Raw genomic sequence first — 12,881 nt, forward strand, 5'->3', positions numbered from 1 at the left:
TCACATCACATCTCAGTTGTCTATCCCGAGTATATCCCTTGTATCAGTGTCCATTAATAAGTGATCTTTGATTCCAGTACTTGATTAACTCAAGAAAATTTTAAATATTTTTCTATGCATTTTCACTCATATATACAAATAATATAATCTTCTTACAAATTTGTTCATTGTTTGGAATAACATAAAAGAGTTTTATGATGTTTAAATCCTTTCACTTTCATGGATTTAGTTGAGCAGGAGCCGTTTTGGGCATGACCCTACTAGGACAATGAAATCAAATTCATTTAACTGCCAAAGAATTAGCAAAACTTTTTACGAATATCATTCTGAGGTTTTCCAGATCCTCCGAAGGGTATGTCTTGTCTGTCTAATCTTGAATATGCTGATGTTCATTAGTGTTAGATAATTTAGAAAGTTATCACTCAAGGATTACCTTTACACTACTTACTCTAAAGTTGAACACACATTTATAAAAATAAAAATGAAAAAAATTTTTGGCTCATTTTTACATTGATTATAATTTATATGATTAAACAATTCGATACAAAACACGTCAGCAACTTTTTTTGTGGTTTTCACAAAAATATTAAATTCACTTGTATATTATTGCTATTATTATTAATATAATACATTCTATCTATAGTTTTGTTTTAGTTCTGGTATCTTTTCATTGGCATGAAAATTAATTAAATTAAACTTAACACTCGAATAAAAAGTTGAGTGTTACAACTATTGTTAAAACATGGCAATGTTTGATTATGCAATAGATATTGTGACATTGATCCCGAGGTTTCCGTTATCTGCAAACAATTGTGCAAGGGACGTGTCAAATACGAGGCAGTCTGAGTTCATAATGGCTGATGAAACTCCTTCATGTATAGAGCGAGGCATTGCTTCCCATGTCAGTCTACGTCTGTGGCCATTGAGTTCTAGCCTATATGCAAAATTTTCAGCTTCTTTACGTGAACCTATAAGTTGGACGATGGCAAAAAACTGTTGATGACCATCAAACTTCTCCTGTTTTTCAAGTACTAACATAAAGTGGTGGTTAAAACAAGACTGCATCATGACCCAATCCACTGCTCCAGGCAGGTTGATGTCAGTCGCCAAGAACACTATATCTTCACCCTGTAATGTTGTTATACTTTTATGAGACATCATAAGATGTGGCATGACTTGATCTAGGCCTCCTTGCCATTTACACGATGCTCCGGGACAAGGACAGGAATAGGGTCTAAATTCACAAGCTTCTTCATGATCCGCTTTTTCTGTGTGTACCAATGTTACTGTGCAACCTGTGTTGGAATGTTTGCAAGGAAACATTACATTACTAGCAACCTTCTCCATCGCGAGATTGCGTATGTTGCCGAGAGGGCCGCGGCATGTCGGGCAGCAAGACAGCTTGGGTCGACAACTGGAGCACACGAGGTGCCCGCTCTGGCATTGCAAAATAGGTGGTAAGACATAATCAAAACACACTGGGCATTCAAAAAGCGAGGCTAAATCGGCAGACATCGCGGTCGGTACGTTGACAAGCGCGGGTACCCCAGGAACAGCACAACTGGAACCGCTAGCTCCGCGCCTCTTGTTATTTGTGCTCATGTCACCGTCACGCGCACATAAAATCCGTCGATCGGTGATCAACACAATCGTGATTAATTAACAATTTTTCTGAAATAACCGCCGAACGCTAATTACTTATATCATTTGTAACCTTCCACCGTAGACTTTTTCCGTCTGCTTGAATTGTTAAAGTTAGTTTCCATCACAGCTCCGGAGGCCAATGTTTTATTTTTTATCGGTAAAGTTTTGGCCTTAGCATTAAGTGATTAATGTTAAAATCTATGTAGTCGATATTTAGAGTATTTCGTTTGCGTAGGATAAATTTAGGTAACTACATAGTAGAAATCAATAAAAAAATATTACGAATGTTCTATTTCACTACAAAAGGATGATATTCGTCGTACTCAAGTTCCAATTCATTCAATGACGACTTGACCAATCGAAAACAACTGACAGATAACAACATTAACAACTATGTTGCCATAATTCTACTCCTCACATGTGGCATTTTGACAAAAACGCAAGTGTGGCAAGATTTTCGCGAATGTTGGCAAAGACCAAGGAGTAATTTAAAAATCCTAAACATTCAGTTGCGTGTAGATAAAAAGAGACAGTAATATTAATTTTCAAATTGAGAATTTTGTATGCAGTTATGTATAGCCCTTATACAATACGTGAAATTCATTACTTTATAAATATTAGAAATTATGTACAATAATTTATTAAAATATATATTTTTCAATCCTACTCCTCTAGTAAATCGCATTTATTATCTAACATTAAATATAAATAGTAGATTAAATAAAGTAATAACTATTTATTTTAAATCTTTATAATTATTTTATTTAATATTAGCAAATGTAATTACCCTAAGTCGTCTTTCTAAGTTTCCAATTTTTAATATGAGAGAAATTATTTTACTAATAAAAATTATTAACTTATTAAATTCCAAACACTAATAATAATTATACAATGCCTTTTGTTTATGTGGAAAACATTTCTTTACATTTTAATGAATTTTACCAATACAGGCAATTTCATCTTTCGGACAACCTTCGAAACCTCTAAAAATTAGGCTCTAACCGCAATGGTCTAAATAGGTTTGTGTTTGTTCTTTGTATTTATTTATTATTGACCATCATTAAATTATTTATCAATGCTTACTATATGTCTAAATCAGAAAAAAGGAACAAATTAAAATATGAATGTCAATCTCTAAACGTGATAACAAATAACAACAAAATAATTAAAAAAAAACAACAATAAATAGGAATTCATGAAAAATTATCATGTAATAGGTATTAAAATTTCTAACAAATTCGATAATATGTTTTCGAACGTACATAAAAGTATAAAAAATGTATATAGCCTATTCCGATGGAAGTAGGAGAACAGATAAACAATCCTTTGATTTACGTATTTCATGTGATTTGCTAATAACACAGCGATATTTTGTATTACTAAGAGTTTATGACTAATATATCTTTATTTCTAATACTACACTATTGCACTTAACTACTTATTTCCACTTTCATTTTACTTCCAAAATTCCGATAGCAGTTTCGTCGACGTCCTAAACGCTATTTTTTCGCAAATCTATAGTGAATATCATAGATTAATCAAGCTCTCGACCAATGATGTCGCGACAGTTTGCTGTCAAATGTTCTTTATTTAGCTTTTTTCTTGTTATGGTTGGAATAGAGTATAGAGAAGTTAATATTTTTATTTCTTTTAATTTATTCCTGAACTAGTTTACTAGGAGTGGGGCGGGTGTTCTAGTATGAGTATGATACGTATGACATTATGCTGTGACTACTACTTTTGTTTTCTTATTGAATAAAATTAGATTATTTATATAAAACCATGTACTACGTCAGCTATTGCATTGGTTATCATCATCAAATAACGTGAATACGCTTCTTCCCTATAAGATAAAGCAAGTTAAATATGTAAAAAATGAATAGAACAGACTTGATACTTCTGGGACACCCAAACTAAGCAAACCCAGCGAGATATTTTGATTTTTATGCTGACTCTTTAACCTCTGTGTAAATACAAGAAATTTCAGGAGTACATTCTTAATTTTTCTACTAGAGGTTCAGTTTAAACACACTCAAAACATGTATTCTACGAGATGGTCCATTGGTCTAAACCCGTAAATCTTAATTGAAGATTACCGCTTAAAAACTCGGGCAAGCACAACTTATTTAAGTGCCTTATTTGTATTTATAATTTCGTAAATCCACGATCAGTTGATATTCCCTGTATTTTCATTAAAAGCGAGTTTTTGGCTATTTTAATCAAAATTATTATGAAACAAAATCAATAAGGAATTTTGTTTTTTAATATAGCCTGTATTTTTATTTATTTCTATACACCTAAGTAGCTTTATTTTTTATTTAGATTGAGATCGAAAAAATAGAGATATATCATAAATAAACCTTTTAATTTTCAGAAACAGAAGTAGGTATATGGTGCTTAGAATAATAATGTAATCATCTTCTTTAGACAAGTAAACACAGGGAAATTGGACGAAATCATAAATATTTGACAAACAGACTTATGGTAAAGTGTTATTTTGATGCGCGTACATCCTAACAATAATATTATGAGTTTAATAGCGTCTTCTATGTCGAATTCGAGTTTGTTACCATTGATTTAAATATTTTTCTTTGCGTAAAACTAGCATTTAGGTACACTATTTTTTGTAGTTTTTTTCTGTATTATGTTGTGAGTGGAAACTGTAGTTAATCTAATCTGTCAACATGGTCGTCATTAATTACAACACATACGACGAGACGCATTATTAAGTATAAATGTCAGAAGGTATCTACAAATATTAGGAATATTCGTGTTTATTATTTACAACTATCCCTTTCGTGCTGCATCCATTGTTTGTTACCAAGAATTTATCCGGTTTGTAAATTAATAGAAGCACATTGCCCATTAATTTACCTCTACACAGGTAAAGTAATAAAAATGGAATGATTTATAATATTTACTTTTCCATAATTTATTAAAACAAAAAGGGAAAACTATATTATTGTCATTTAAAAACATAAAGCAAAGTAGCCAAATGAAAAACAATAAATCTCTTGTTAGTTTATGGGAATAACATGAAAATATTTTAAAATATTATATTAAATAAAGATTGTAGGAAACGTAAGCAGCTTTCCATATTTTTTACTTATTCTGCTTACAAATAATATCAATCTGCAGAATAAGCTTCTTCTCTTTCACAATAGACCTAAAAGTCTTTGACATGACACACCCTACGTGCTGAATGCGGCGAAGCCGTATTACCGGATTGTCTTGCGAAACTGCAATGCTCGTGTGGCACTGGTAATGCATTTGATAATTTATATCTAGATAGACAGCCAAAGCTGAGAACGTGTAAAAAAAAATAGCGGCCAACAGTTGGCCATTAAGTACACGCATATTATTAAAGTAGTATGACGTTTTTCGAGTGTTAATCGTAGTGTTCACGTACACAAAGATAATAAAATTGGCTCCTTTTTTTTAGTTCTTTCGTAGTGCGATACTCAATCTAGATAGAAAAAATGTGAGGTTAGTGCGTTTAAATCATAGCGTTGCGACGACGCTATGCGCTGGCAACTCTCGTGTAACCTTACTCTAAGCAAACAGTTTGTATGTATGACATACATACTTTTGCAGTATATCTAAATGGTAAATACCATGTCTTTTCGATAATGAAGTTTTTACCTTTTTATTTTTAAAATCCGTATCACATTAGCATTTTAAGAATAAAAAGTTGTATGAAGATTTCTGACATTCAATCGAGCGAATTTAGGAATTCATATGCGTAAGCAAAGATTGTAAACATTGTTTTCCATTGACAAGATGTTGCATAATTAACCGAAACGTGTACCTTTAATACCAAATTAATTTATTTTAAAATAACGTGAAATATAAATATTTTGCGACACTAAAAGAGTCAAAGATCAGATATCCGAGTTTAATTTGACTATCGATAACAAATCTATTAATTTAGTTCGGAATGTTGCAACTGCTTTTAAAATTATTTTTGTCAACATTCTAATTTCGAAAAGTAATTGCTCATTTCCTCTTCGGCCGTCGCCGAGTCGTTGCTTAATATCCCTGGATATCGTGACAGCTAAGACCAAGACTTATATTTTAAAGATTTGTTTGTTTGTATGTAGGAGATAATCTCGATAACTAATTATCCACACCTTTTTTTCACTGGTATTAATATACGTCATGAGTTCTATATGATATAAATTATATTTATATCATATCATTCATATATATAAATAGTACAGGCGCGAATCCGGGTCGCTAATTTGTCATAAAATTAAAAATCTAAAATTTATACATACGACTTTATGCCTCTGTGGTATATATCTTGCAGAAGCAAATTGTCAATTTTTAAAAGGTATAACGTAAAATGATAATAAATCACTTGATTATTCAATAGCCCGGGTGTGTAGCTCAATTCTTTAGAATACGTGATTTCATTCGAAAATAGTGGGTTCAAACCCGGAGAAATAATGTCAAGATAAAGGTTTTTTTTTCTCACTGTAAAAACTCGTTACGCATTTGGCCCACATAAATTGGGGTTGTGTGTGTGACACGCTAGTGCCCAGGACACCTAGCGCGGCCCAGTATACCGGAATACCCTTTAAAAAACTAGCGGTACCCTCTCCGTCTCGTCGCTGGGCGTCACGGAGATGAAGGAAACCTGACATATCCAATAGTTATTTACATGTATGGATATCCACAATTTTATATTGGAGAGGCGTGGTGGAATAATCGCATTAAAGAAGAGAGAAGGCTTTTGCCGTGGGATGCTTACAAGTTGTTTTGTGTATTTAAAAAAGCCGTGGAGGCCCAGTGGTTATAAGTGAATGAGTGGAGTGAACAGCCAGCAATACTGCATTTTCATGTTCTTAATTGCTGTTTATAATTCATCTCATGTTTGACGGTAAAAGAAAACATCAGAAAAACTCCATGTGGCAAAAAACATATCCGTCCATCCAAGAAGTATCTATCAACCAGCATTGGAGCAGCGTGGTGAAGTGAGCTACAAACCTTCTTCTCAAAAGGAGGGGAGGCCTTAGCCCAGCAGTGGGAAATTTACAGGCTGTACTTCACATTTAAAAAAATAGATTAAAAATGTCATAAAATTGTTTCACTTACTATATTTGAACTATAACTGGAAATCATGAATGAGTGAAGTGAATTAATTTATAAAAGATAAGATAATGATATTTTTACCTGCGAACAATGTTTCCTTGTAAAAGAAAAAATTCAATGTTTTACATTATCGAAACAGTTTTATCTATTATGTAAATAAAAATTTACCATGCTAATAAAATATCTAAATTAGCGTAACGATTTCGTAATATATATTTTTGCAAAATACTGGTGTATTATCAGTGTAATACGCGTGTCGTTAAAGATTTTTTCTTTGAAAACGACTGTATGGCTGGAATTACCAATCTTGATCGATACTACTTAATTACTAAGAGCCGAGATGGCCCAGTGGTTAGAACGCGTGCATCTTAACCGATGATTTCGGGTTCAAACCCAGGCAGGCACCACTGAATTTACATGTGCTTAATTTGTTTATAATTCATCTCGTGCTCGGCGGTGAAGGAAAACATCGCGAGGAAACCTGCATGTGTCTAATTTCAACGAAATTCTGCCACATGTGTATTCCACCAACCCGCATTGGAGCAGCGTGGTGGAATATGCTCCATACCTTCTCCTCAACGGGAGAGGAGGCCTTAGCCCAGCAGTGGGAAATTCACAGGCTGATTATGTTTATGTTACTACTTAATTAAGATTTGTTTTTTTATTTTTATAACGCCTAACTGAACTTCTTCATGAACAAGAAGAAGTAGCGCTGTTCGAAGAAGGTTTTAGTTTATAATTTTAATATATGAGAAGTTCCGCTTTGCAACTTGATCACCTTTAAATTAAGACTATTGACGCGACAAGCTTGAAGTCGCAAGACATTCTCTTATATTTTATTTACAACCGTATAAAAAAATACAAATACAATTTAATTACCAAGTATTAGCCTTGATTGTAATTTTCTTCCTTTCTTTCTGAATATGTTTTTAAGGTAGTTCCTTTGGCTGTCTTACAAATTAGTATGATAGAAAAGAGTTACTACTGAGTTCTGGCCGGTTCTTCTCGGTAGAATCTACTTTTCGAAACGGTGGCTTCACATTTAATTCAAAACTGTAACATGACGATTTAAACGGGCCTTTAGGTGCCTACTTGAATAAAGAATATTTTAGATTTTGAGTGTAATGACTCTCTGTGGCATTCGATGCATTAAAAACTCACAATATATGTGCCATCTCAAATAACAGTGTTTCTAAAAACCTACTTACTTCAATATTCCACTTGATAATTGACTTTTAAAGTTGAAATTACCTTTTTTATGGAGATATAAAGATTATTGATACCAATAAATTTTATTTATTAAGTTCATCAAATGTACAAAAATGATTACAATGAAATCATTAATGACTTGATCATAATTAAAAATATAAGGTATTAGAGAGGACATGATAAGTGTATTCTTGATAATAATTTAAAAAAAATCTCATATTTTTTTTTTTAATTTAAAGCTATAATATAAAGTGCTTCATAGAATGACAACAGAAACTAGAGTTAAATTTATGACTCATAAATACTTACATACTGTATGCACAGCGTTACGCTAAACACTGTTAGGAGTCTTACATAAAAAACTAACATTGTTACTGCTTCATTAGTATGTTTCGGTTATTTTGACAGTGACCAACGTGTACAATACACATTTAAACTGTATTCATTTGTTACCAGTAGATCGAGCTATTTATAGTATCGGAACTTGATATTCCCTTTGTAATTTTTTTTAATTTAATATTTTAATATATTTGCACTTCATATATATTACTACGACGACGACTACAGCACAGCAAAAAGCATAATGCATTATGCTTTTTGCTATTACATCAAAATAATATATAGATATGATTCTATTATCTATAAATGACTAGGTACAATACAAAGAATCTAATTGTGTTGAGACAATGCCTTTATTGTGATTTGTCATATCCGGCCGTGAAATTTACTCACAAATAGAATCTAATTAAACAAAACATTGCCTACGTTTTTCACGTTATACATGAGTAGAGATACCTACTACTTTACCTCATCTCATCTCTTAAATTTTCGCACAAACAAGACAAAAAAACAAATGTTACTGTATTCGTTATATTAATTAATATTTTAATAATGTGTTTATGGATATTTGTTGTTAACTTAGATTTTTAAATTATTTTTTATTGAGTATGTAACTTCTTAAAAATTTACTTCTTTACTATTAAACCTTTATGATATACGTAGTCGTATGTAATAAAATATGAAGGCAAAAATTTCAAATATTGGCAACTAAGAAGAGTTACATATAAATTGCGTGTAAAATAAACATGTATGTACATTGTACACGTTTACAGGCGTTTAGATGATGTTTGTCATAGTCGGTTTTCATTAATATGATAAAAGTTGTAAAAGGAAAAACACAGTATTAATTTTTTTTTGTTAATAATTTAATGTTAAACATACTTTAGTGTTAGAAAGTGACTTTTGTTGAAAACAAAATGAAAAATCTTTTTATTCATAAATAATAATTGTGTTATGTTTTTTTACAATGTAAATCTTAACTTATATAATTGGCAGCATACTTTTAATTATGTAATTAATAGTGAATGAAAAAACGCCTATTCTTGTTAGCGCGATTGCGTTCACGCGACAAAAAAGGTTTTACCATTTAGTAAACATTTTAGTTTAGTCTGTGTTCTCGGCCGTGATCGCGCGCGTCGCGCTCTCAACGAAAGTTAGCGGGAAATTTGATAGAAATATACGTTTAGTCAGGTAAATAAAATTATCGTGTTAGATTTGAGTGACACATTGATAACTAACATTTTTAGTATCGGTTATGATTTATTTGGGGACTGTGTTCTAAATAAAGTGTTAGTGCCATTTGGATTGATTGATTTATTATTCACAAACAATAATTATACGTAAGTATTTTTTAATTTAATGTTTGCTATTTTTTTACTAACATTAAAATGTAAAATAATAAATATAATTCTAATATTAAATACTTTTTCGTAATAAAAACCTTATTATAATGATAATCAACAATGCATTTCCGTCTTTCGCATTCTGAGGGTCGTAGATTCAAAATCCGGGCTCTATTGTAAGAGCTATTGTTATAAAATAGCAAATTGTTTCAAGAATACAATCTGTGCTATTGTAATTGTATTGAATCAGAATATTACCAAGACACTGGATAATCTATGTACGATAAAGTAATTATATATTTTTTATATATAAGTAGTGTTTTTTTATCTTTTTAGTGTAATGAGTAACATGTTTTCCATTATTTTTAATTCGCCTGTAGTATATTTGCGTATTTGAATTTTTATTTATGACTTTTTTTAGCTGTCTGTACCCATACCATGTTATTAAAGAATTTGCAAACGATCTAGGGTTGTTGGCGGAGATTTATCATAAGAGACAAGAATTCATGTATTTTATGGTAAATAAACAAAATAATAATATTATTTATATCTGGTCGGAGAGTTCAAGCTAACGGTGCCAAAACTATATCAGATAAAATGAAAAATTGGTATGTAATAGAGTGTAGATCTATATTAAAGGAAAATTAAAAGATACGCGATAACATATATTTATTTATTTATAGGTACATCAACACAGACTAAAACTTGACTTAACAATTATAAAAACTTTAAAATTTTAAAATCTAAATAAAACATTACAATAGATACATTATAATTAAAATAAAGAAACTAAGAATAAATATTAATATGAATTAAAATATTAATATATTTTTTTTAATTTATGTCGTAAATTTTTTTCATTAAGGCATCAGAAAAAAATGGAGATTCCCAGTTTTAGAGCACATGTTGTCATACTCAGAACAACGTCTGTTCATAGGACAATTAGGGTCGAATTATACAACAAACAAAATTAACAATCTTAGAGAAAAAGTAAAAATTAACGTAACGCATAAATTTTCAAACAAAAAAAAAACAGGATCAAAATAAATAATAAGTACATGAATTTTAGATCTCCAGAAAGTTGACTAAAAGTTGTACTCTAACTTTGCACTTTGGAATTTCTATCCCTAATACAAAATATTTAAATAAACGTCGGTATGTAAAGAAAATGCGAGGCGTGCGGTACGCTGTATTTGCACGGTACGGGAAGATGGATCCCTCGGCTCGATATGTGTTATAATTACAACCAGAACACACCGTTGCGGTTTGCTTACGGCGTTACCGCATTTGTGTTCTGCGCGACACATTCGACTAACCCAAAAAACGAATATGACCATGTTTATTTGTTTTGGTAGTCCTACTTTCGAACATAATCATTCTTGAAAATTTAAGGCAAATATGTATATATGAATTTGCATATGGAGTTTTTTCTAAGAGATTGCCAAATAGCTAGCAAAAAAATATACTTAAAAGTCGGTGGACAAACTGAAGCGAAACAGCCACTGTGAACTAATTAACTGAATTATTTTATATTTGTATTTTTAGGTATTTGTTTTTATATACTGAGCAATGATCCTTTGAATGGGTCGATTGGATTATGTTAACATTAACATTTCCAAAAACCCTTATATAAGACGCTTTTACGTTAAAAAAAATATAAGAACCTCAATTATCATGATTAACGGATGAACGGTATGCGGCTCCACGAGTTGCGGCGCGAGTAGCGATTTAACACAGTGCAACCTTCATGGTGATCAGTCAAGCGGTTTTCAGGCTATTAATCTCAAACACATCACCAAAGCTTATAAAATATATACTGTATCAGTAAATGAGGATACGTGTTTTTCTTGTTCCCTAGTTGAAAAAAAACTGTAAAACCAATACGCATAAAACTTATACCAAAGGCTGCGGCGCGTTGAGGAGGAGGTTCTAATATATACTTGACAGTCACGTAAAACGTGAAGTAAATGATCTGTGCAAAGTCGAGACGGGTAGCTAATTATAAGACGCCAGAATATATTAATTTATGTTCATAGACTGCAATTGCTTGTAAGTAATCAACGAACATTAACAAGGTGTTATTACTAATATCAATTACGAGTACAGTATCTATTTACAAAATTATTACGACTAAACTAAATCGAGAACTAAAGAGTTGGAGCGTTTTTAATCGTCCTTTCTCCAATATTCCAATTTTTAATCTTTTATAAAGTGAGATATCAAAATTTAGGTAGGGCTGGTGAGCACTTTTACGCATCCATGAATTTATTTAAAAAAAAAAAAAAACTGTTAATAAACATTTTGTTACCGTTAACAAAACTCGCAGATCGAGATATATAAAACAATACGAAAGCACGAGCCGAGATGGTCTTGTGGATACATTAAACTTAACCGAAGATTACGGGTACAAAGCGCGTCAGGTGCGAATGAAAACATCGCGAGCAAACTGCATGTGTGGGAATCATTGGAACAACACGGTGGAACAAGCTTCATTTTCTCTCCCTAGCTGGGCACGAAGACACAATGCTGAACGTGTAGCTACTACCATGAAAAATTAATATAATATACCTAGCATAACAGTTAACACTTATGTAATCACTTGTAACTTTGTCTCACGCTGTGTATGAGTCATAACAGATATTGCCTGGTCAAATTGACACTTCGGAAGTACTAACAATAACATCTTGTTAAGTTATCGAAATTTTATTTGGTTGTGCAAGCCCGTCTGAAACTCATAACATATTCTAGCGCCAAACAGCTTACTTTACTTTACTTAATATTATTGTGTAACGGTTTGAAGAGTAAGGGAAGCAGTTTAATCTTATACTTAACATCTTAGAGCCAGTATAACTACAGCCTGTAAGCGTAATGTGAGCGACGCTTAATTTTTGGTGACGATTTAGTTTCAGGTGGCCCAATTGCAAATCTGTCTACATTTTTAAATTAAAAGAAACATAGCAAAAATTTCCAAGGACAATACGCTATCAATAATCAGCTAAATATGCTATCAATCATACTAATGAATCCTATTCAATTATAATTTACTTCAATCATAATAAGACGTTTATTTCAAGTCATAGTGTCATCTAAATTTTTTTTATAATCATGTCAGTAGACTATATTACCGTTATATTATAACGGTACCTTATTTTGTATTCCTCTTATTTTGAGATTGCCATATGTTTGCAATAACCGTCAAGATAGTGTTAGTGCTCCGCGTATCCTTAAGAATAAGGAGGCACACTTTTTTAT

The 12,881-nt window shown here is 31.6% G+C and overlaps 2 protein-coding genes across 4 annotated transcripts in view; one reads left to right on the forward strand and one right to left on the reverse strand.

Annotated features, from left to right (window-relative positions):
- Window positions 1-488: 488 nt before the first annotated feature.
- LOC113404765 (E3 ubiquitin-protein ligase SIAH1-like) lies at window positions 489-2,043 on the reverse strand. Its single transcript, XM_026645768.2, has one exon. It carries the CDS (start codon window positions 1,600-1,602, stop codon window positions 757-759), a length of 846 nt encoding a protein of 281 aa, XP_026501553.1. The 5' UTR covers window positions 1,603-2,043; the 3' UTR covers window positions 489-756.
- Window positions 2,044-9,277: 7,234 nt separating this feature from the next.
- Window positions 9,278-12,881, forward strand: part of LOC113404752 (uncharacterized) — a 38,558-nt gene continuing 34,954 nt past the window's right edge. Inside the window, exon 1 of one of the 3 annotated variants that reach the window (XM_064215714.1) lies at window positions 9,278-9,630. The gene's annotated coding sequence lies outside the window, so the exon portion shown is untranslated. The remainder of the gene's footprint in view (window positions 9,631-12,881) is intronic. The other 2 variants (XM_064215713.1, XM_026645753.2) reach the window with 2 other exon arrangements.

Source organism: Vanessa tameamea, chromosome 8 (assembly GCF_037043105.1).
Source record: "Vanessa tameamea isolate UH-Manoa-2023 chromosome 8, ilVanTame1 primary haplotype, whole genome shotgun sequence".
Lineage (NCBI taxonomy): Eukaryota > Metazoa > Arthropoda > Insecta > Lepidoptera > Nymphalidae > Vanessa > Vanessa tameamea.